The sequence below is a fragment of the Scatophagus argus genome, chromosome 20 (assembly GCF_020382885.2).
Source record: "Scatophagus argus isolate fScaArg1 chromosome 20, fScaArg1.pri, whole genome shotgun sequence".
Classification (NCBI taxonomy): Eukaryota; Metazoa; Chordata; class Actinopteri; family Scatophagidae; genus Scatophagus; species Scatophagus argus.
In genome coordinates this window covers 17,882,976-17,907,964 of record NC_058512.1, presented here as the reverse complement: position 1 = coordinate 17,907,964, position 24,989 = coordinate 17,882,976, and the positions used below count along the sequence as shown (strand labels likewise).

At 38.7% G+C, this 24,989-nt stretch overlaps 2 protein-coding genes across 4 annotated transcripts; one reads left to right on the top strand and one right to left on the bottom strand.

Moving 5' to 3' along the window:
• Positions 1–211: 211 nt before the first annotated feature.
• Positions 212–7,516, top strand: dnajc25 (DnaJ (Hsp40) homolog, subfamily C, member 25). The gene is made up of 5 exons (XM_046374954.1): positions 212–625; positions 2,404–2,556; positions 4,075–4,445; positions 4,570–4,669; positions 5,808–7,516. Exons 1-5 carry the CDS (start codon positions 278–280, stop codon positions 5,928–5,930), a joined length of 1,095 nt encoding a protein of 364 aa, XP_046230910.1. The 5' UTR covers positions 212–277; the 3' UTR covers positions 5,931–7,516.
• Positions 7,517–9,590: 2,074 nt separating this feature from the next.
• Positions 9,591–23,767, bottom strand: LOC124051520 (spindlin-Z). 3 transcript variants are annotated; one of them, XR_006841837.1, is made up of 8 exons: positions 23,612–23,767; positions 15,792–15,897; positions 14,935–14,983; positions 14,602–14,737; positions 13,811–13,928; positions 13,127–13,360; positions 11,876–12,826; positions 9,591–11,461 (listed from the first exon to the last, which is right to left on the bottom strand). XR_006841837.1 is itself a non-coding variant. In XM_046374956.1 (7 exons), the coding sequence occupies exons 2-7, from the start codon at positions 15,829–15,831 to the stop codon at positions 12,627–12,629; spliced, it is 777 nt and encodes a 258-aa protein (XP_046230912.1). In that variant the 5' UTR covers positions 15,832–15,897; positions 23,612–23,767; the 3' UTR covers positions 9,591–12,626. The 3 variants fall into 3 exon arrangements, 1 of the variants encoding a protein (XP_046230912.1); XR_006841838.1 differs by having other exon boundaries at positions 9,591–11,306; XM_046374956.1 differs by having other exon boundaries at positions 9,591–12,826.
• Between the last annotated feature and the right edge of the window lie 1,222 nt (positions 23,768–24,989).

Sequence of the window (24,989 nt, the reverse complement as noted above, 5' to 3'; positions counted from 1 at the left end):
AGCAACGTGCGACAGGACAGCCAGGGCTCCGGATACATTTTTTTCCCTAGGAAAACGACGGATTAACCCGCCCAACTCCGCTTCTGATTGGCTTACCTTGATATTTTTCCTTTAATTGTAACCAATCATCAGTCGTCATACCCAAATCAAACCAATCCAGCCACAGTCAACGAAGGAAACGACTACTAACCAATCAGAGGCACAGTAGAGCGGGTAATTCAGTCGCCATCCTAGGACAAGAAAATTTGCGCTCCGGAGTTGGCAGCTGTAGATAGACATGGCTGCGCTCTCGGAGCGGTGCTGCAGCGGCGGCGGAGGGTTTGCTGTGTGTCCGCGGACGATGAAGCCTTGGTGGCAGCTCGCGGTGCTCCTGTTTTCCGTGTCCTCCCTGCCGACTGTCAGAGCGTTGGTGGAGGGCCTGTATTGCGGCACTGAGGTCTGCTACGATGTGCTTGGCGTTACCCGGGAGGCCACCAAGGCGGAGATCGCCCGGGCTTACCGGCAGCTGGCACGCCGGTACCACCCGGACAGGTTTAGGCCGGGAGAGCCCGGCTTAGAGGGAGAGACCCACGATTCTGCCCAGAAGAAGTTCCTGCTCATTGCGACCGCGTATGAGACGTTAAAGGTCGGCCAAGTGTTTGTCAGCCACTGATACTTGAATATTCCAGCAGACACTCTTGTAAAAGATGTTTATATTCGTAATGGACTGTGTGTGCACTAATATCCGCGCTGTCCGCATTCTCATAATATTCATGAAATGCTGCCTTATGTGTCTGTGTGTTCACTTCCTGTCATAAGCATCCACGTAATGACAAATGTTTCCTTAAGATCTCATGTATGTTCTCTAGTCTTCTTATTATAACAACTTTAAAAATTTCTGATAATAATCATGAAAGGACTTGCCTAAATGGTACCTGTAATACCACTGTAGGTGTATTCCAACATCATGAAGTAGATATAGTTTTCTTTGGCTATTTACCTCCTAATATTCATAAAATGACATATATTATTCATATTCATATTATATTCATAGTATATGTCTACCTATTATACTTCAGTGTAATCCATGAAGGGACTGATGGTTCCCAGTGATACCAGTAATATTCCAGTTTGATTTTATGTTGTCCCTTAATATAAGACATCTTGGAATGAGACTGTAACATAACAAAATGTGGAAAAAGCAAAGCAGTGTGAATACTTTTGGGATGCACTGTATATTAATCCTTTATTGGCAGTATTTAAAGTTTACATGCTTACACCAATTTGTCACCAATGAAATAAGTAATTAATAAAATTAATATTCCCCTAAAGATTCAGATTGCATGTTTACAATATTCTTGCATTATCAGTATAAAAACTAATGGAGACTTATAATGCCAGTATACTGATCCCTGATTCGGAATTTATCTTTTCTTTTCTAGTACTAAAATTAGGGATGCATTATTTGGATTTTTTTCAACCAATTCCAGTTACTGATAATTACTTGCATATCATGGCTGATACCAATAGGATAATTGTTAACCAATAATTTCACATTTCACAAAAAATATTACTTCCATATTCTTAAACATCAGAAACAAGAAGCTCCACACACTCTCGTACAGTATCCGTGATGAGGGAGTTTGAATTGAAGCAGTCACAAATTAATCTTTAAAATGTTCAGCTTTTTGCCCAAAATGTTTTTGTATTTAAAAAAAGGCCCATGAGGTCAAGATGCAGGAACATTGAGATGATAAATATTTTGAACTTCATTTTTATTAGCCTTAACTACAGTTAATACACATCCTATAAAGCCAATGTATTTTCATTTAATGCTACAAACTCATAACTCTGTTTCCTTGTAACATTATGACAAATGCAACTATACTTTTGTCATTTGTCAACTTGCATTCACACAGTAAGCTCTTTCTAATACCCAACACCCATAGCACACAATATTTATTTTTGTAAGCACTAAAAGCACTAATTTGCAGTAAGATAAGGTGAGACATCTGAGTCCAGAGGAAAATGTGGTATGGGCAGATGTCCAAGTGACTGTTTGTATTAGTTTCTGTATCCAATGAGAAAGTGCCACATAGACATGTGACTCAACAAAGATGATTCCCTAATAATATTTGTACTTAAAATTTGATACTAGAAAACACAGTGTAGATGAAGTCAGCCTGCAGCTATTAACATAAATAACTCAACTGAAACAGAAACAGTGAGACTTAAAATACAGACGTGTCTGTTTTGTCAGCAACATCAACAGCATTCTAAAATATAAAAAATATTTTGCCTGTTGTTTTTTTTTTTGTTTGTTTTAATGTCACAACCAGGTTCATCTGAGCTCCTCCAGCAGGTCTTCATAGCAGAAACCTTCAAGTAAAAACAGAAATAATGTCTCGTTGTCTGGGTGTGTAGGATGAGGACAGTCGGCGGGACTACGACTACATGCTGGACCATCCTGAAGAGTACTATCAGCACTATTATGCATACTACCGCAGACAGCTCACTCCTAAAGTGGACGTCAGGATTGTCATTCTGGTCACCATCTGTGCAATATCCATCTTCCAGGTACGACCGCAGCCTCCTGCAGAGTCAGAAGCCACCATCATCACCATTAAGTCGCCTCCACTTTTGAAATAATTCACGCATAAACATAACACTTCTTGAAGGTTTCGCTTATGTCTCTCATATGTATCCTGCTCAGTGGTGTGAACTGTTGCAGAGCAGGCATAACAGTGGATGGTTGGGGTGATTGCAGCCTTTGATGAACTTGTTAGTTCCGCCAGGTGCTAAGATCCTCCAGGGATGGAGCTTTTTCTAGGTGATGTGCTGAGCAGTTTTCATCACCCTGTGTAATGCCTTATGATTGAAGGCCATGCTGTTACTGTCACAAAAGACAGCGAATTTGCAGCGAATCCTAGAGTTCATGGTGACCCTCCTCAGCCTGCAGAGGAAGAAGAGATGTGGTCTTTCTGCCTTTGTGGCAGTGTTGGTGCGGTGAGTTCAGGTCAGTTCCATGCTGATGTGAAGCTCAGGGAACCTAAAGCTGCTGACTCTCCCCATGGTAGTTCTGTTGATGGTGATGGGGAGCGTCCTTCCCTCTGCTGCTTCCTTTAGTTAAAAGTCAACTTCTTTGTTTTGCTGACATTGAGACAGATTTGCAGATAAGAAGAAAAAATATTGTATTATTGTTTTCAATATTTATTTATCTTTACACAAGTTTCCCTCTATTTAACAGATGCATTACACCAGTTAAAGCAAGAGTGATATGTCAAATACATGCAAAACCGAAAATGAAGTTGTACATTACATGAGACCAAAGTCTTATTCTTCAATAATTTCAGTAATGAATGACTTCCAATTTCATGCTGGCTTACTTTTTGTACTTTTGTTCTGATTATTTTCAGTATGACTAGTTAAAGATTGAAAACCTTTTATGTTAGAATTGGTTGGTAATTGAGACCCCCAAGGAGCAGACACTGAGAACAGAAACACAGTTTCCACAATACTGAAATGAACAATGTACTAGAAACTTCAGGCAGGGAAAGTTTGCTACGACGAGTCCAAAAACAAGCAGAACCAGGGGGCAGGTGAGTGTGTTTGGTCTAGCATAAAAAGAAATACGCTTGCTTCGTGGGACGGAGACTAAATCATGCAGGCAGGTCAGAAACTGGAGTAAAAACTGGGTGAGGCGGCAGACGGAGCAGTGAACCTGGACGGAGAAATTTTTAAGCAAAATACTCCTAAATGAGCTGACATGATACCGCAAGTGAGTAGAGACAATCTGGCGAAGAAGTACAGGAGAGCCGGTCCCTTTAAGCAACCAGACAGGAGAAGTTGAATGACTTGGGGGAGGAGAAAGAAACAGAAAACCTGCAAGCTGACCCTAACATTTTAACTGACTTGTGACATCATTGGTTATTGTAGCTTTTCTCAAGTTGTTTCAGTGAGACTCAGATTATTTATTTTCTGAAACTGTGACAAGAGCAAAGTAAGGACCGTGAGATATTTACTGTGGCTGAAATGATTTTACTAATTCCACTATAATGCCAGTAGTACACACCTGTCTTCCTGTCTCTCATCCAGTACTACAGTTGGCACAGCAGCTACAATGAGGCTATTAACTACCTGGTGACAGTCCCCAAGTACCGAATCCAAGCCACGGAAATCGCCAAGCAGCAGGGCCTCCTTAACCGCACCAAGGAGAAGGGCAAGAACCGCCGCTCCAAAGAGGAGATCCGGGAGCAGGAGGAGGAGGTGATCCGCGACATTATCAAAAATAAGATCGACATCAAAGGAGGCTACCAGAAGCCCAACCTGTCTGACATCCTGCTGTGTCAGATTGTGCTCTTCCCCTACTATCTGACCAACTATGTGACCTGGTATGTCTCCTGGGTTTACCGTTTCACCATCTGCAGGGAGGAGTATGGAGAGGAGGAGAAGCTCTACATGATCAGGTCAGTTCTTCCAGAAAGTACATAGACACAGTATACAGTGTTATAGTGAATGGATGAATAGCTAGTCTCAGTATGCTCTCAGGGTCAGGTTACCTCACAGCAAACTCTGTGTTTAAATTCTCAGGAGGTACATGAAGATGTCTCAGTCCCAGTTTGACAGTCTGGATGAAAACACCAGACAGACCTTCTTGGAGAAACAACTCTGGATCAAAGAAAATTATGAGGTTTGTCACTTAAAATTCTCTCTCTGTGTTAGACTTTCTCCTTCTTCGATTATCTTCTGTTGTTTCCCTTTCTCCTTTCTGCACTCCATTCGTCCTTGTTTTGATTGATCCTTATGGGTTTTCCATTCTTTGCTCTTAACTTGCATGCTAATGCTAGACTACGTTCACCAACTAACACTGCCTGGCAGGTGTTTTGCACTGAGCAGAATTGGATTTTTAGAAATTTTCATTGAAAAATAACACCAAGAGAGTGGTGACATTACTGTCACTGTATTTTCACTTTGTCATTTCATAAATTGATGTTAAAGATATCAATTACATCATACTTTAAGGAGAGCATAAATGTGTGCACTTGATTTGATGGCAGGGCATCCAAAATATTTCATCATATTTCACATGATATGTCAACCTCACGATGGAAAAGTCATACAATCACCAAAGTCAGAAGGAATCATCGTCTGAAAATGTGAAAAATGCTCTGCTCATTGTAAGTTCCCAGTGTGGCATATTCAGATTCCTTCTTTTGTTGGACCAACAGTCCAAAACCCATTCATAAATTCATAAATTCATAAATGACAAATCTTTCCAGTTAAGAAGCAGGAACCAGCAAATGTTTCACGTGAGTTCACGAGTTCATTTATCAACATCAACCATCAGTGATCAAAATAGAATGTCTTTATTGTCATAGTACAAAGTACAAGATTGAAATGACACGAGTACGTCAAAATAGTTTGCAATTAATTTTCTTTCTCGACCCACTTTACCTCCCGAGCCACAGCCGCCCAATGGCTCAATGGCAAGAAAATCCCATAGTTTTGAATTTATTGACAGGAACTAAACTGCAAAGTAAAAGATCAGTTATTTAGTGAATGAGAATCGTATTTAATAAAAACAACAATCTAAGTAGATTGGTATGACATGACTCTGTTGTTGTTGAACTCGTGCAATTAGTGCATTATACCAAATTGACTATGTGATATTATAGTAAAGGTACTTCCACCACATTGTGTTTTGATATCAGAATATTATATGCAATAGGAAAACTTGGACTGGCTGTCAGCAGTAAAGGGCCATCCAGTATCAAAGGCAGTGATTGTAGAATTTGCAAGTGTAACCGTCCCAGATCTGTGTCTTCCAGTTGTACAGAAAGGAGCAAGAGGAGGAGATGAAGGTAAAGATGGCGACCGACCCGAGGATGAAGAGGTACCGCCGCTGGATGAGGAATGAGGGACCTGGCCGGCTGACATTCATTGATGACTGACAGCCCCAAGCTCACATACCTGCTACATACCTGCCTCAGTGCCAACATACACGGACAACACACGCCATGCTGTGTGGAGAAGTACCTGAACAGAAAGATCAACTATGCCTGTTTATAGTTTGAGAGATATTTTCATAGGGATAAGGCCTCAGGAAGTGGCTGACAAAGTGGAATAAACTGTGAGCTTCAGATTTTTGGGTAATTTTTTACTTTTTTTTTTTTTCAACCACAATCATTTCATTTTAAAGAAGATTAATGGAAAATCTCTGTTGGTTAACCGACATCCAAGTGCAAGGTGATTGACATGTCACTTAGTAACCCCTGACTTCTGCAACAGCCAACAGTACTATCTAAGTGTCCTTGGGCAAGGCATCAGACCGCCACATGCTCTCTCTGTATGCTGCTTCAGAGCATCAGCTTAAAATGTATTAGCATTTATTGCTTTTATGATGAATAAACTAGAGCCAGAGAGTATTTTGAAGAGCAGCAATATTTTGTTAAATCCTCAGTTTTTCCCCCCAGGGTCAGATGAAAGACTGAAAACAGAGGGATCTGGTAGCCTGGAGCAGTTACATGTTAAAAGATAAATTCTATATCTGTGCACCAGTTAAGTTTCAGTTTACATCCATGTCTGTCCAGAAATATTTTTAATGAGTGACGGAGAGTTTCATCACATGGTGCAACAACTATCAGCCGAAGTTCATTATCATCAAAACCAATGAGCTTGTGTATGTCGGCTATAGTGCTTCAGATATGGATGCTGATGCAAAGAAACTATAGATTCTACATTTCAAGTTTCTAGATTCTGAGGTCACAGTGACCAGTGGCCACCAAAACCTAATCGGTTCCACTTTTTGTGCCAAATTTGAAGAAATTTTCTCAATACTTCCTGAGATACCAACTTCACAAGAACAGGACAAGCAGACAACCTAAAAATATATTGCCTCTGGCACAATGGCATAAAAAATGGTATCATCTTGTTTTGTGTAGAAATGTAAAAAAGGAGAAATTTGGTTATGATGACATTTGCTTGACATGCTTTCTATCTAAAAAGATAATACAAGGGAAGTGGTGAAAGGATGAAACTGATATCATCTGATCTGACTCGAAGGAAAACAGCAAACAGTGGGTTAAGTTGTTCAGACATGAAGATTACAATGTGAATTTCCCCTGTGCGGGACTAATAAAGGCCTATCTTATAAAATGGTTGGACATGGGTTGGTTCAGACTGATGATTTCCTCCAGGGATTTCCAGTCTTCTGATCTGTGTTGTTGAAGCTTTTCTATCAAAAAAAAAAAGCAGAAGCAACAAGAGATGAAGACATTTCAAATGGTTGTGTAAATGAGTCTTATTGTGTAAATGGAAGCCAAAGCTGTATGTATCTGAAAATTGTGCAACGGCAGATGTTCCTCACACAGGGAGTTTGTTATTGGGGTGTCCATTCTGTCTCTTAAGAAGTTCAGGTGGCTGCTTACTCTTTCCTGCAACTTGGTTTTACTTAATATTATTTATTGTTTCACATTTCACTGGTCTGTTTGTTGTCATTTTGGTCTTGAGGCATCATTAAATGAATATTGTAACTACAGTCACACAGTCTTTGATATGAACACAACAAAAATATTTTTAACAAATAAAAATGAAAAAAACATTTTATAATAGTTTTGTTTTAGCATATACGTTGAATGTTAAACCCAAACCCTCCAAACAGCGATTGGCAATTAAACTTAGTCAGGTCTGTCAACTTTATATCATCAATGTTGCCATTAATTGTATATTTAGCACATTTTCACAAGGTTATTGTTTAAAATGACTCAGCTGGAAAAAAAAAACGTTTTGCCCAAGACAGCGTGTTAACCAACTCAAGCCAATATTAACTTAGCCGCAAAGGTATTCATACTGTTGCATTTGTTGCACATAGTCGAAGTAAGGAAGTAGTTCTGTGAATAAGAACATTTCATCCAGAAATGAAAATTCAGTCATTATCCACTCACCCTCATGCCAATGGAAAGTTTGGTAAAGTTTCTTGGTCCACAAAACATTTCTGGAGCTTCACAGCGAAACAGCACAGCAGTATTCTCCTGAAGAATGGACCTGCTTTAAAACCAAAAAACATAACATACTCCATACAGCTTGACCAGTAAAGTCTCCAGAAGCCCAGAGATCCAAAATTGTTTTGTAAAGACATTATTTGCACATTTAATCCAAAATCTTCTCTGTAGCAGGGTGTACAAGCTCAAATGTGCCAATATGTGCCATGAATAATGTTTTCAAATCAGGCATCTCGGATCTTCTGGAAACTTTTTTCACCGGGGGAGCTGCATGGACCCATTTTATGCCTTTTTTCAGCCGCCTTTCCATTAACGTGGGGGAGGGTAGACAATTGCTGAATTTCATTTCTGGTTGAGGTTTTCCTTTAGGAAATAAATAAGAAACAAATTAACTCGTGCCTACTCTTATACCTGGCTAGTCCCTGCATACATGCGTATGTTTAAGTGATTAGACATTAGGGGGCATTTAATGTCACATTTTTCTCAAATTTTGTATTGAATCAGAAAGTCAGAAGCCAAAATCAAGGGTTTTTTAAATGTGTTTTTGTAAAATGATATTCTCCTACATTAATACCAGTCTTTATGACTAATGGAGCATCATTTAAAGAGGTCATATGCTATCTGTAGGTAAGTGTTATACTGACTCATACTAAAAAACATGCCATTTTAACCCTTATACTGTATATCCTTACTCTACAACCACCATAACCTGGAAACTAAAACTTGTTTTCAAGTCAGAATTGAAGTTACTATTGTTTTCCATTCTGCTTGAGGAAACAAAATCAATGTAGAATCTAACTGCAGGAGGTACATTTTTGATTTTCTTGTACATTCAATCATTTATCAAGCAAAAAATGCCAAACATTCTCCACTTCCAGGTTCTAGGCTCTCGGCTTCTGGGATCCAAACTGATCCAGAAATATCTTTTTTATTCAGTGTATTTGTTATCCTTCTCAAAACAGTTGCCTGGATTCACACTTGTTATGCTAGCAGAAGATAATGTAGACTTGAGCTGCTAGCTTTGAGTAGAGAAAGGAGCATGTTACAAAGGTCTGATAAGCTCACTCCTAACTCCACATAACCAGATTTTCTTTCATTTTCAGTCTTGACACTGACTCAAGTTCTCCCCAACACCATGAAACAGATTTCCCCCCTAAACACACAAATCTTCCAAAAGACTAAAACTGATCTTCTCATCTCACCCTTGCAAACCAGCAAACAAGTTTGTGTTCATTACTCATTTAGCGTGGAACATAAATACAGCTTCACTGATACTGGACTTTTTTGATATTTGAGATTCTAACAAATACAATAAAGACATATCAGCCAACATTAACACAATCACATTTTGGATAGAGGTTCTCTAGTATACAGGTATTAAAGAACTCTGACCAGAATATGTACTTATTAAATATTTTAAGTTGGTTCGTTAGTTAGTAGTAAGTAAGTTAAGTTAACTTGTGCTCCCTGGATAGACAGAACTTTGTGTTTCTTTCCTAAATTAAACTATTTCAAGCTCCCTCCCCTCCTTCCTGCTCACATCAGCAAAACAGTTTCAGATACCAAATACCTGAAAGGGAACGATGCTGGAAAGAAAGCAAAGCACGCATATCAGGTTTTCCATTAACAATAAAAATTATTAACATACATTTTAAAACATACAAAAACAAACGATACAAGGCAGAAGAATGATTGAAGGCCCATGTCATTCCAACAATAACAATAACCTGTTATCACTAACAGTGAAATGTAGTGACTGATTTGGACATAACCTCGCTGAGAATCAAGCCTTGGTAACAATGCTTTATCTTTTTAACTGACTAAAATAGTGCCTGTTGAGATGATCACAATCATACTTATCTTTACTGGAAAAAAAAAACATATACAAGTGCAGAAAACAACAGATCTCAGGAGAGTCTTTCTTCTTCTTCCTTTTTTTCTAGTGTGGTTATAATGATAGCTGTGATCTGCCTCAGCAACTAACTACATCACAGGAAGTACAAAGGCTGAAGGTTTTGCATAAATTACTCTGTTCTGTACACCAACCTGGCCAAGTCATATGATTGTACAAGAATGTAACGTATGCCTCATCAACCTGTACCATTTGTTTTCCTCTGGTTTCATTATTGTGTTCACTGGTTTTGGGTGAAAAAAATTATTTTACCAGTAACATTAGCTGCACAAAAGTTCCATCCATAAGAAATACCAAAAATTATGGATGCGTGCAATCTTACTAGAATAATTCTGATTTTATTTTGTAATTCTGTTGCAATAAACCTTAATTATGCTTTAAGAAACCAACAAGCTCTCAAACTGCCATTATTTTAAGTGCTCTCTTGTTTCGATAAAGGCTCTTTGAAGTTTCTTTTCTATTCTAGCTGGCTGACGTAACACTGAGTGGCTGGCCTTTACAAACAGCTCGATTGTAACCTTATGTTAAAATTTTGTTCCAATAAAGGTTAAAAAAAAGTGCAGAACACGTGTTTATGAAAAACCTTCAGTCTTGAGTAAACCCAAAGAAAATAAAATTTACATTTGTGAAAAAGGAAATTTAAACCTTCACTGGTTGTTAATCTCTTCATATAGTAAACACATCTTCTCATACTGCATACATACTGTGGAACAGACCAGATCGTCTGGCCAGTGAATCCGATCTACACCAGTCAATAATCTTTTCATTTGTGAAATTACAAACTTGGAGATTTTTGGTGACCAAAGTGTACGGGAATCAGCCTTAACAAACATCTTAACAAAAGATGAAAACTTTGTTAACTGTGTTACTAGAGTGGATTTGTTTCTCTTGTAGATTCTTTTGAGAAGTCCAACATACTCAATAACTGTCCAGGGAACCCTCTGCTTTTCAGCACTCCCAGGATTTAAGGTGCATTAGAACATCTTTTTGCCCCTTAAATAAACAATGTGAGACATTTATAATCCACCACTGTGTTCGAAGTTCAAATGGAGGAAAAAGAACCCAAGAAATCTCAGACACGTTCGTCAGTAACAAGATGTCTAACAATAAAATGAACTTTCAAAAACAGAAAAGGCTTTGGTCAAGTTACAGTTTTGTTTGTCTGTCCTTGTATTCCTTCACTGGTGACTTAGAAAAGACAACACAATACCAAATCCAAAGGCCTTAGTGAATTCACAAGAAAAAGCTGTGCGACAGTCTGTAACATTAAACAACTTCACTGCAGGAAGAGGTTTTGGCAATGAGAAAAGCAAAAGGCAACAACAAGTCCCCATCTGTTTTTTTTTTCACAATTTTTAGATGAGCATTTGTTGACCATCTTCATGAGCATTCAGTTGGAGTTGATGAAACGGAGCCTGTGTAAGTAGTACATTACGTGATGAAAGAAATGTCATCTTTTGCTCTGTACAACAGCCAGAACAGGATTCTATTTCAGTTAACCTTCATTCAAAACAATGGGGTCATAAATTAAGGGATGTGGGATATTTATCCCCTGTAAGTTATCCCTTCGCTCCATTGGCAAAAAAAAAAAAAAAACAATAAAAAAATATATTAATGCAAAACAACATGAGGCTTAATAAGTCAATATAATTAAACATTTTTACAAACTAAAGCCAAATTATGAGATTCTATCGAATTATGATTTTGTAAATCAAAATTCAGACAAGTAAAAACTATGAAACATTAAGCCAAATCATGTGATTCTTTATAAAGACAAATTCACACAAAAATTTAAATTTAGTTTTTAAATTAAGACACACTGTATGTAAAAACTGAGAGTAATTAAATCAAATTTTTGAAAAAATTATGAGCCCTAAATGGTCAAAACTATTAAATTATTACATTAAGTTGTCATTCTTTTGTGTTGGTATCATTTTGATTTACAAAGTCAGAATTTTGACTTAATAACATCATTTTTACTTACCATGTTTATTTGTTTTGTTTTCATCACTACTAACCATCCATTTGGTTTTTCTTTTCTTGTCAGAAATAGTCTTCCATAGTTTTGTGATGCTGGTCCTAAATGGGTGATGACAGGATGGCGAAGATTACAGCACTGATCAACGACAATGAGCTGTTATTTGTTCCTGTTCCAAAGAGCCCCAAAAACAAACTCAAGCTCTTTCTCCTTTGTGATCACATTGGTTTGTTTATCCATTTCGGAGCATTGTCTTCTCTTTTGTCTTCCTTTCTGAAGTGCTTTCCACCAACAAGCTCTCAATCTGACTGATTCGCTGGGAGTCTGCTAATTTTTCGGTGGCCAGTTGTGTTAGTTCATGTGGGAAACATGACAAGAAATCTTTGAAGATCGTTTTCTCGGGTTTTGGATGCCTTTGTCCTTAGGGATATTCAAAATGTTTTGAATCCTGTAAGGGTAACATAAAACCATGGCCATATTTTTTTCTATTTTAAGCATCTTAAGAAGGTCATAGAAGAGTCTTAAATGTCACCACGATGTTTTTTTTCCCCATCTTAACTGTTCTCAAACGCAAAAACAAGGAGATTCTCAAGGAGTATATATCCACTTTTTCCCGTGTGAGAATTATTTTTTTGAGTATTTATTTTTGTCTTTGATGGTCTGAGGAATAAGCGCTTGATCAAATGCTTCAGATGTATTAACATGTGCTGCATTTTGTTTCTGTCGTGTGGGAGGGAGTCAGAATGTCCACAAAGTCTTATGACGTTTTAACCAGGTCATACACGTAAATGAGGAAGTCGTCATCAAACTTGATGAAGTAGACGGAGGGCTTGGCCTCCACCTGGTGGATGACCATGCCCGTTCGCTTGCCACCATCCTCTTTGGCGTACTCGACCTGTTTACCAACAAGGCTGTCCACCACCTCGCCAGGTTCCCTCTCTGCTGGGACACTGTCATCTACACAGGGACAGGGAGAGTGATGTCAGCACTTACTGGTATTAATGCATTTCTTATTTTATCTGGTTTTTATAAGAGTAAAAGGCAGATAGCTAAAAAGACTTTTGTGACAGTTTTTGACAAAAGGAAAATTCTTGCCATCAGAGACACGACTTTGATCAAAAAGGATTAGCAAATTATCAAATTCTGTTTAATTTTTTGAAATTGGCTCGTATGCTCAAGGCACACACAGTGCAGGGAGGTTCCTCATAAAAATTCCCACCAGTTAAAATAAAGTCTGAATAAAATTACGCCACTCACTGGAGTCGGGCATGATGCGGAGGTCTCCCTCCTTGTAGTCGTCCAGCAGCTGATACATGTAGAGGACAGGGTCTTTCTCGTAGGTTATGTAGAACCAAGTGGTCATTATGGGAGCCCGGGCTAGCACCATCCCCCTCCATTCCTCCTTTGGACCCTCCTCTGTCTCAAACATGTGCTCCACAGCTTTACCTATCATGGTGTCTGCTAGGTTGACGTCTGTTAGACGGGATTTAGCTGCAGGGATAAAAGTTAAAATCGCTTTCCACTTAATTATATGTACATTTTAAGAATGACACTAAACTAAACAAGGGGATGTCGTACCCTTCTCACTACCCACTATCTTGCCAGCCTCTTCAATGTTGACTGTCTAATAAAAGGTAAAAATACGCTTAAAATAAATTAAATAAATTACCTCAAAAAACAACCCTGCTTATTGTTATGATGTTTTCTTCTGATGAAATTAACACTACTAAATTAAACTAGGATGTTACACCAACATGCTAAACATTAGCTTGTTATTTTGTTATTAATAGTAACGACTAGCAGCTAAATGCGAATATGTTGTGCCGACAAAATCTAAACGTCTTAAGTAGAGGTGAAATACAATTTTTCTGGTTAAAAATTGTGCAGCCATCTATCACCATATTGTCAACGAGTGTGATCTTGTCCTATGTTCAGTCTTACCCAGTCTATCAGGAAGCACTTCCAGCCCCTGAACCCTCTCATCTTTATGAAGCTCCAGACCATAAACACAGTCAAAACCGTCGTACTTTATCAGATAGAGAGATGGGTTCACTGGCACCTGGTGGACACACATACATTTCAAATATAGTTTTTTCTGTTGTTTTGGTGCTTCTCTCCACACATCCTGTCAATGCAAAGTTAGGTGAAGTTTCTTACTCCACAAATCATTTCTTGAGTTTCACAGCAAAACAAGGTTGCAGCATTCTCCTTATCAACTAAAGCAGATTGGTACTTGTTTTAAAATGCACAAAAGAAAACATAAAATGAATCCATCATGCAGCATAATCCAAATCTTCAAAAGTTCTGAAATCCCAAAGTGACTTGAAGATGTTATTTACACTGCATGTACAGGTGTTTGAGCTCCAGCCACTTCCGTTGTTTACGAGAATGCTGCAACGCTGTTTTGCTGTGAAGTTCCAGAAATGTTTAGTGGACCAAGAAACTTAACCCGATAATGATTGAATTTTTATTTCTGGGTGAACTGTTCCTTTAAGGTAGGACCCTCACATCAATAATAATACACATATTAGTTTGCTGGAAACAGGAAACAGTAAGGGTGCAGAGCTCAGCAATAGTGTAGATAGAATGATTATTATGGACTCTCTATAGTACCAGAAGGCCTACACGTTATCAGACATTATATGGAACTATAAATCGACTTTGGTACCTGCCTCAACTACTGCTAGGCTTCACTGATTCCTCACTTAGTAATTACATGACCGTCTGCTTACCTGGTCCAGCACTGTTCCTTTCCAGATCACATGTCCTCCTCCTTCCTTCCAGACATGTTGGATCCTGCAGCCGACGATGTTGCGTCGAGGCTGCGACAGAACTTTGGTCGTCGTACCCAAACTGCTCTTGTGTTTTCTTACAGGAGACATGAAACAACACAGTAAACATTATCTACACTGAGGTGGCGTTGTTAACACATCGAGTTGCATTTGTTGCATTCCCTAATGTGAAAACAGAAACTGATTTTTCAATTTGTGTTATGTATTCTGTATGAGTCCAATTACTTTTGCCATAACAAAAACATAAACAGGTTGCAGAGCATCCTAACTCACTTGTGGGGATTCTTTTTCTTCATCATACTTGCAGAAACACCTGCATGCCCTAAGGAGAGAAATAAATCAGAGCACATTTATCAAACGCAACTTCCTGTTACAATAAAATGGCGATGGCTTCATGAGTTCCAGTGCATTTACTACAGATCCTGCATACTTTATATGAAAGCTGACCATTTATAGAAGCATGTGAAGGAAAGTAAAAAAGACATCACATTCCCTGTGTGTGTTGTAATCTGAGCTTCTGTTTTTTGTTTTAGTCACGGGGCTGACCACCCACGTATGGGAGTACATGTCCATCATTGTCTTTCCCATGCTCATTTTCAACATGTCAGCTCGATAAGAAACTTTTCTCCCATAGCTAAACAGTACAGTAAAACGTGTTTCTGAAAACATTTGAGGTGAAAGAAAAGACTATGCAATCAATAACAATATAATAATAATTTGATCAGCACTGCCTAGTTTTACAGTTTGATCTGAGTTCTGTGAGCAGTGTGTCTTCACATGTCACCTTCTTTTTTCCAGCTTCACTGAATGAACAATGTTCAGCATTTGTTTTGGTCTAAAATGATGGTGCCCTGGTGTGATATCATATATTCCACCTGTAGAAAAGGCCTTGCTGTTTCAAAAATGTGCTTCATACGACCTCAGACATCAGCTTCCAGAGATGTAAGTCTTGTTGCTTATGGATTATCCATCATCGTAAATGTTTAGTAACACGGTCTTTCTGTTATCGTATCGCTGACTTTCAAAAACTTTCAAAGAAATGAACTGCATCCAGTAGAAAACAATTGTACGTAATAACATAACATTATATAATAGGCATGTGTATCATGGCAGGGAGGATGACTTCTGACCTGCATCAGCTGTGTCTCTGTGCCCCGGAGTGCTCTTCATTCATCTGGAGGCAGGGAGGCAGCCAGGCTATCCGGCCACACAGCTACAACACAAACCTGTCCGGAGCTTAAACAACAGGAGGGGGAAAGTGGGGAACAAAATATTTCCCGTGAGGAAAAACAAAATGACTAGCAATTAAAATATTCAATATCTGTTCATGGTTTTCTCCGGGTACTCCGGCTTCCTCCCACAATACCAAAAACATGCACATTAGGTTAATTGGCTACTCTACATTGCCCCTAGGTGTGAGTGTGAGAGTGTGTGGTTGTCTGTCTTTGTGTGTTGGCCCTGCGATTGACTGGCGACCAGTCCAGGGTGAACCCCGCCTCTCGCCCGTAGTCAGCTGGGATAGGCTCCAGCTCCCCCGCGACCCGGACGGATAAGCGGTATAGAAAATGGATGGATGGATGGATGGATGAATATCTGTTCATGGATCCACACACTATGCTGCAGGGTTAGAATAAAATCACATATGACTTTTACTGATATCTACTGGTGAAAAGCAGGACAAACTGCTGCCAAGGCTGATACAGATCATCCCTTTGTGTCACCACATGTGACTATTACTGGTCACAGACATTTAGCTTGATATTAAATACCATGAGGTCCTCCTGATTTGTCTGAAGCTAGATGGTGGAAACCCTCCATGGAAGCAGGGGGAAACCTTACAGTCTAGTTCCATTCCAGGCAAAAACTACAGCTTCCAACTCAAAGACATCTGATTTAGACCTGCTGTATGGACATCAGCTTGTTACATCAATGCGTTCACTATATTGGAAACAGCAAAGCTGTCCTGGAAATAAATACAAGTACCGTAAATGAGGGAACTGCTGTTCATATACTTACATTATACTATTAATTATTCTATATATGCAATTTACTATAATTAATCCAGTATTATTATTTAGTATTACCATAATATTATAATCTACTAATACTACACATGATTGCATTTACAGGCCATTAACAATAGCAATAACAATAATAATAATAAACTGCTGTGCTATACCATATATTGTTGTACTACTGCTGGGGCCTGCTACATCTCGCTTTATACTGTATTAGGCTTATACTTCTTTCCGTGTACATTAAATTATATAATGACATCTCCATAATAGTTAATCAAGGAAAATAAGTCTGCCTATGCTTAATTAAGTGAGTTTTCACATTTCATTTATTATAACAATGAATTACTTTCCACCCTGTATGTAATTCAGTTCATGTAAGCCTGACTGCGATACACACTCCTCTCTTGAACACCTAGCAGTGATTATAGACTGTCTAGATTCTAAGTGACTGGAGACAGTTGATTTATTGTACTCGTATACCTATGTACACACAGGTCATAAACAGCGAATTTAACATCATATAATTGAAATCAGTTGAAAAATGTAAAGGTTATAGTTACGGATGTGCACCATTAGCCTTTCCAATATGGTGACAACACTGACATATGATCCAGCCAATGATCCAGCTAATGAGGTATCTATGTTTTATATCTATGTATGAAATATCTTTGAATGTTTGATACTAAGTGCTGACTTTTGGGATATAATATATAGCATGTTAGCTATGTCATGTTTTGACAACATTAACATTCCAACATACTAGCTAATGATTAGCATGTTACACTAAAATGCTAAATGTTAACATGCGAATATACCAAACAATAGCATGCTAATAGTAAAAATTATTATCAAAAGATCTCTTTGTAATAAAAGTCAGCCACGATATTGGCAAGTTTCAATCCAGATTCCTACTCTTCATGGTTGTGACCCTATGACCATATGTATAAACACAATTCGAGATATTATTTGATTATTTCAAAATGGCACTCAGAGTCAGTCCCACACCTTGTGCACTGTGTTCTAAAAGTAAAAGATAATGTAGCCTTAACAGTGCGGTGACAGTGCTCATCTGTAGAGCTAAACCAGGGTTAAACATGTGACAGGAAAACACAAAGTCAAGAGATTAACTAATTAATCTGAAAACAAGACGTGACCTTTAGCGAATGATAATGGTAAATAAAGAAATATTCTAAATTTGTAGTTAAATGAGTGACATATACAAATCTAAATACAACAAATTGTCACTGTGAACTTTCATAGCTTGGTCACATGATGACAACTGATTTACCATGACTCAAGAGGAGGAATATGAGATGTGGTTGAAAGCTAAAAAAAAGCTATTACTCTAACTTTTTGATCAAGCTAAATAAATCTGTTTAGTCAAATCTTGTCAGTATTACTGGTTGTGAACAGCAGAGGGCGACATGCAGCCTGTCCAGCTGCCTTTTACAGTCAGCCACTCCACTCTAACAGTGAGCGTGTTAGATGAGCACTGATGCGGTTGCCTTGGAGTGTCAACACCACATTCTGCCCTGAACTTTGTCTGCAGGCAGCATTATTCATCAGCAGAAATCACACTCTGTGTTTTATTTATCACAGGAGCACTGCGGACTGAAGCTTCAGTCATCAGCTCAGTTTGTGACAGAACAACCACTCACGAGAAACCTCACAGAGGTGGGTGGCAGTTCATGCTATGCTTACATGCTCTTCGTGACATCCAACAGCTTCAGACAAATAGCAACATATGCCACATATATAGCTGTAACGACAAATGAAGCTCCTTGAATCCTTGAATCATGCATGTGTTGCATTAATGTTAAATATTTCTTGTAAGGCTTTCAGCTAATACTTTCTTTTAGCAATTCAGCCATTCAAAATTATGAAAAAACCAGACCAGCTAGGTCAGGTGTTTGGTTAGACCTAACTGGTCTCGTGTTTAGCTTAATGTCTAACTGCTAAGTCCTTATTGGGTTCCAAACTATCTGTGATATGTGATATGTGTCATAAATCACCATCATCATTTTCACTGAGCACAGTGAAAATTTACACTTTCAGCAACACACACGTGAAAACAGCCTTCTAGTGTCTACATGCATCATTCTACACAGTGAAGCTCAAACTGCAACAAGAGGAAAAACCTTAAAAACATCACAAACTAATTTCAGATACATTAAATGCTATTATTGTATAGTATTAATGCGAGTATTCGGATAATATGCCATCATCAGGATTTTGGACAGCAGACATTTAAAATTCAAACAGACTCCTGCTCACTGCTGGTCAAATCCAGGAGAAACTAACCCCACCAGAAACACTTGAGACATTTTGCAGCATTTGGCTGCAGCTGGTGGTGATTTCCCCTTCTATTGACCCGAGCTACACATGATTAGGAAAAACTCAACATCATTCTGTCCGAGACATAACTTCAACATACTGAAACCAGAGACATGGAGCTCAGTCTGAGAGTTTAAGTATGTCCACACACACACACACACACACACAGGTACTGTAAAGAACTGAAAAAGTCTATCAAACCCTAAACATGTTACTCTGTTCTCCCCCTAAACATCTGGATTATATCAAGTCCCGGCACTCCCCAAACTGTGAAGAAATTCAGACTTCAAGTTCCATGATTCAACAAGAACAATAAAGCTTAAGTTTTCCTAACATGTGGTTTTTAAAAACTAGTTCTAGTACATTGACTCTGCCAACAAAACTCTTTTCAGTAGGTTTCTGTATTCAGAAAAATAAAACTTTTATGCAAACAGTGCTCCCAACCCAGACTGTTTTCTCATGTTTGTCTTAATGTCAAACTGTTTTCTCTGAGTTGTGGACAGGTTTTCAGGATTAAGAAAAAATAACATCTCAATCTTAACTTCATGGAAACTACTGAAGTGTGACAGACTTATCTGGTTTTAATTTAGCAGTTTTAAAATGATTTGTAATTCAGGTGTTGAACAGTTGACAAAAAAAAAAATTCAAGTAAATTGGAGCTAGAAAACTGAAATATAAAGTTTGATCCTGTCAAGAAAAAATCACTTTCTGTTGTTTTAACAGAGCCCAAACAATAAATAATCTGAGCTTAAATATAAGTGTATCTATTGGCAAGTATTAAATGTCAGAAATATCAAAGATATTCTTATCAAAAATATTTATCTTCTATATTCATGTAAAAAACAAAAACAAACAAAAAAACCTACTGACCAGTAAGTCATTTTCTGACTCATCAAACTCTCAAACGATATCTGTAACAGCCTCAAAAACCCAGTTATCATTCTGTCTATAGATTTTGGGTTAAAACATTTCACACCAGAGATGCTTACAAGTTGTTTTTGCAAGTCCGAGTCACACGTCTTTTAGGGGCAAGTCCAAGTCAAGAGTCAAGTCTATTATGGTTGTCATAAACATTCCATAATCTGTGAGGAGCAGAGGGGGGGAAAGGCAACATGGTCTACTGTACGCAAGGAACTGTTATGAAGTTAAATCAAAAAATTCTAATCAGAACAACTCCCACTCTCGAGGAGCGCTCGTGAGGTCGTCCAAAATGAATCGGGGTAAAATGAATGTAACTTTTATGGTCTGTCAGTTTCATGTTTTTGGTATAAGCGGTAAAGACAATAAATATAGTTCCATTACATTAGAGTTTCGCAGCTTTTTGTAACCAAATGCCTTTCTGAAGGTGCTTTCTGCAGTGCACGCCACTTTACAGCATTCGCTATTTTGGTTTCACACATCAATCAAGCACTAAGTTTGTGTTTTGTTTTAACCAGGCTTCTAACATCTGCTGCAGCTATTGTTAGAAAAATACATAAAGACTATAATACCGAAACTGTATTATTGTAGTTATGCTCATGTAACGGTAATTGAACTTAACCTACCGTAATGTAACGTTGCTAGTTGTAAAACTTTAGCCGACCAATCAGCATACATTAGCAGAATGTTAGCACTTTGTGGGCAAAACCGTCTGCAGTGTAAGAAAAACGAACAGGCGTTGGAATATTTTCTTTTCAGTTCTGATATATTATGTATTTGCAGAAACTAAAATAAAAAATCTGGGTGTTTTTGTCTAGAAGCAGGTTTAATTAATTATTTTAGCCACTGCATTCACTCTCGTTCATTGAGGACTACCTTGCGACTGTGAACTGCAGCCAGTTTTCAGGGCAATGGCATTACTAGGGGGTGGACAAGCTGTCCTTAGAAGGGCTGTGGTTGAATTCTCCATTTTATAATGCTACTGCCTACCTGCACATGAGCTACACTAGTATTTGAGAGATTTGTGATCACTTCCATGTCCAGCACAGGATTCTGCCCTAGAGGATGGGAAGAATCAATGCCTGGTGGGACAATATCATCAATAAAGGTGTGGATCCTGAGGAATGACAAGAACATTTCTGAATGTCCAGATCGTAATAAGAAATACATTGAAGAAAAGGGCTGATTCTACTGGAAAGCAAATACAACTCAAATTCAGTTTAAGGAACAGCACAACTAAAACTGTACACGTATGTGTAATCTAAGCACGTTATTCGCAAATGTGAGTTTGGAGTGTATGTTGTGATATGAAGTATCTGAGTTTGTACAATGACAGAACAGAATATACTGTATTTAAAAAAGGACATAAAGAGCATTGAAAGTACAAGCATGAAAAAGAAAGACAAAAGTCCAATGGTAACGACAATGTTTTAATAAAAATATTGTTGTCCAAAAGGATTGTGTAAAGAGCAGTCACTTTTCCCTCCTTCATTATTTCTGTCCTGTTTTCGATTCCAGCCCTGGTAATATATATTAGAAAGTAAAAACTGAAGTAAGGGTGAACCAGCCAGTAAGTAAAGACAAGTTTAAGGAATATTTTTAGTAGCATTTTCTGCAACCGATCAACCAAAGACAGAGTAGACAATCTGCTTCCTGTTTCCACCGGCACATGCATGTCAAATGAACGTGGATGGTCATGTGATATACGTTTTCTGGAGCGTCGGTACGGACAGAACACAGATCTGAAACACAGCTAAAATACTTGACTGGATGGAGATCACTTTTGTCCTAAGGCGCTATTAATATTAAAATGTAACAGTGTAGACATAGCAAAAATTATTAGTTAGTTAATTAGTAGTTTGTTTGCTTGAAAAGCAGGAGAATTTTTTCTCAACCCATTCAGGAAGGCTTAATCTTTCAGTTTATCACAAACTTTCACTTTAAAATCACCAAAGTTGGTGTTACATGATTTTCACTGGACAGGAAGGGTGTGAAAAATCTGAACAGTACAGTGTTGGGCCTTATGATTCTTTTGTTAATCGCTTCATCTTGTTGCTTTATCATCACTGATTAAACATAATGGTGACATTCTCTCTCTCCACATGAATACACTTCTACCTTGAGTGTTATACATCTGACAAGAGACAAGACACAATAAACAAAGCTGAACATGAATTTGACTAATAGCTTTTGTTTTAATTGTTCTATAGGTATCACATTAATACTGTTAGCTGTTAGCCAAACAGACCATAGGACTCTGCTGCTAATCAGCTGCTAACTGCTAACTAGCTCTCCTCTTGGCAATTTCAATGCACATTTACTGTGCCCTATTGGTTTAACCTTTTCAACAAATGTCCTGCAAGCAAGGCCTTTATGACTGAGGAAATAGATGATCCTGTGCCACAGGAACATTTCACAATCTTCATTTTTTCAAAGGCCTCATGCTGAGTAGTCTGCCAATGACAGTAATTATAGTAACAGCAGAAGGCATGTTCTGTTGTGCTCAGTGCTCGGTTCAGATTTGTCATTTGCCAAGCAACACACTTTAGGTAGCCTGGTTGGCTAAGAATTCTGTCGGGGAGGACGGACCATCGTTCAAGCCCTGCAGTTTACTACGGCATTTTAGAGGCGCCCAGACAAACTGTCTCGCAGATTCATCTGATCAGCTCTTTTCATCAGCCTTTCTAGAGAGCACCAGTCAAAATATTTATAAACAACAACAGCCAAGAGTGAAAAATATAATGAATCCTGAAATCTGTCAGAGGCACTAGTTGAGATGTCGTGCAATGTCCATGCAGCTGCGGGTCTCCAAATAATAATAATAATAATTGAAAAAAATCCAGTATGAGTGGATAATTCTACATGCGGATTCGGATGAACCCAGACCCGATCCGCACATCAACAGTGGAAGATAAGCCTCAGCAGGTGGGTTGTGGTTTCACCTGCAGGACCAGACTCTCAGCTGACTTTTGATTTAACTGGGTTACAAGTTGTTAATGGGGTGTAGCTGTCAACAGAATCAAACATTCAAGCCAGCTTTCATGAACTTGAGCAAAAAGTCCCGCGTCTGCACACACCATTACTTTATTGACAGAATGAGAAAACACAACAAATCTGTGAAAGGTTGACAGACTGGAGCCAGTGTTCAGGCTTGAACTGCTTTCAGCCTACGCTTTACAGCTGTTTTAGCCGCATTTCTTGTGCGTCTTTGATTAGTTCTGTACTGTTAGTGTGACGTGATAACCACCTCTTAACTAAGAATTTATATATATATATATTTATGTAGCTATGAGCTGCACTGACAAATGAACAAGCAGGTTCTGCAGAGCCAGCGTCAGCCATGTTGTTTGCCTTTTTTTTAACTATTATTTACAGCCCCAGATCAGGTGAAAAGGGGGCGTTTAGGGGCCTCCAACGAGGACACAATGGACGGACTGTCCGACAGCATTTCTGCGGAAAAGGCAGAAATATCCCAGACAGAAAGACAGCAGCAGACTGGGTTAGGTCTCTGGCTGTCTGCTGCTGCTGCTGCTGCTTCCCCCGCCCCTCCCCCTCAAGACCAACCGTCGGCGGGAGAACGCCACTGACAAAACGAGCACTCAGTGTGTGTTGTTTTTGGCTGTTTACCTGCGGGCTGACGAGCAAGCTAAGAGACAGGTGCATGTTTGTTTCTGTCTTACCGTTATATTTTTTAAAAATGGAGGTCGAAGGGGACTGCGGCGGGTTTTCTCGCCTCCTGCTGTCTGTCCACAGAGCCTGTTTCGACTTCACAGGAACCAGCAGAGACTCCACGGCCATCTCACCATGGAAAGTGAAGTTAGACACGAGGAAAGGTGTGATGTCCGGTTATGCTTTTCACAATAAACGCGCTGTTGACTGAGATTAGACAATGACGAGATGAACGTATTTTTCCAAAATATACGAAATGCAATGAAATGTCTATTAATAACATCACATTTAGACTGACCTAAAAGAACAGTGGATCAGCCTACAGAGCAGAGAGGCTGAACCCGATGCTCAGTGAACCGCCTGCACCTCAATGCATCAAAGATCAAAGAGTTACTCATCCATTTTAGAAGATCACAGAAAGACAGCAGAGACGGAGTGGAGCTTCAAGGACCTCATGTGGTCCACTAACACTGAGGAAGACAGCTGGTCTGTCCCAGCAGACTCCACTCCAGCACAGAGAGGATCTTAAAATACCACCCTTAATTGTGTAGGAAGCTCTCTAGAGGTTTGTCTCCAACTCACAGAAGATCACTGGCATACAGCGTCCAGGTGTGGAGAACATACTGCCAGCATCTACAGGGACTCCACTCATCCATGCCACTGTATGTTTGAACTCCTTCCGTCTGGCAGGTATTAGAAGGCCTTATATTCCCACACCTCCAGACTGAGAGGTATCTTCTTTCCTGGAGCCATACTCTGTCCAACAATCAGGCCCTTAAATTGTTTGTTATAGCGTTGTGTACAGAAGCTTTATACAATGACAACAAAGATATTCTCCTCAGTTTTATCTCAGTTTTCCCAGTGCACTTTCCAGCAACTCCAAATCCTTGATTTACGTGTTGCATCCTGAGAATGCAAAAGTGTAGAAATAGAAATGCAAAATGAGACACTGTGACTGTAGAGATGAAATAAGGACAGTCGATGCAGTGGCAAAAATGAACAGCATACATTAAATCATATTGTTTATTGTGGAAATGCTTTACAGATGCAAAGGTGATGGCTCACAGTTTCAGCCGTCTTTGGTTTTTTCTTTGTTCTTTTCAATTCTGAGCATTTTTATGACCTTAGTTTTATTTTAACACCCTTTATTCTATCTTTTTAAATAACAAACTTTTTTGACCAAAAAACGAAATCTTAAAATAGAATCAGTGTTAAATAAACGCTGGGTAAGTAAGGGTTACAAATCACATCTGACTCAAATCCTGAGAATAAACATTGAAGATGTGAGAAAATATTTGCTCATAAAACGAAGTCAAACACACAGCTCTTATTTCTTGTTATCGCCTCATTTCCGGTCTTATTGCTACGAACTCGACACTTCTCACTCTC

What these genes read in the sequence shown, in the direction of transcription:
- dnajc25 (XM_046374954.1), top strand. Translation starts at nt 278, where the DNA reads ATGGCTGCGCTCTCGGAGCGGTGCTGCAGCGGCGGCGGAGGGTTTGCT. An exon ending in CCGCGTATGAGACGTTAAAG is followed by an intron (nt 626 to 2,403) that starts GTCGGCCAAGTG and finishes CTGGGTGTGTAG; the next exon opens with GATGAGGACAGTCGGCGGGA. An exon ending in GTGCAATATCCATCTTCCAG is followed by an intron (nt 2,557 to 4,074) that starts GTACGACCGCAG and finishes TCTCTCATCCAG; the next exon opens with TACTACAGTTGGCACAGCAG.
- LOC124051520 (XM_046374956.1), bottom strand. Translation starts at nt 15,831, where the DNA reads ATGAAGAGCACTCCGGGGCACAGAGACACAGCTGATGCAG. An exon ending in CAGAGACACAGCTGATGCAG is followed by an intron (nt 14,984 to 15,791) that starts GTCAGAAGTCAT and finishes TTCTCTCCTTAG; the next exon opens with GGCATGCAGGTGTTTCTGCA. An exon ending in CCGCATCATGCCCGACTCCA is followed by an intron (nt 12,827 to 13,126) that starts GTGAGTGGCGTA and finishes GTCCCTGTGTAG; the next exon opens with ATGACAGTGTCCCAGCAGAG.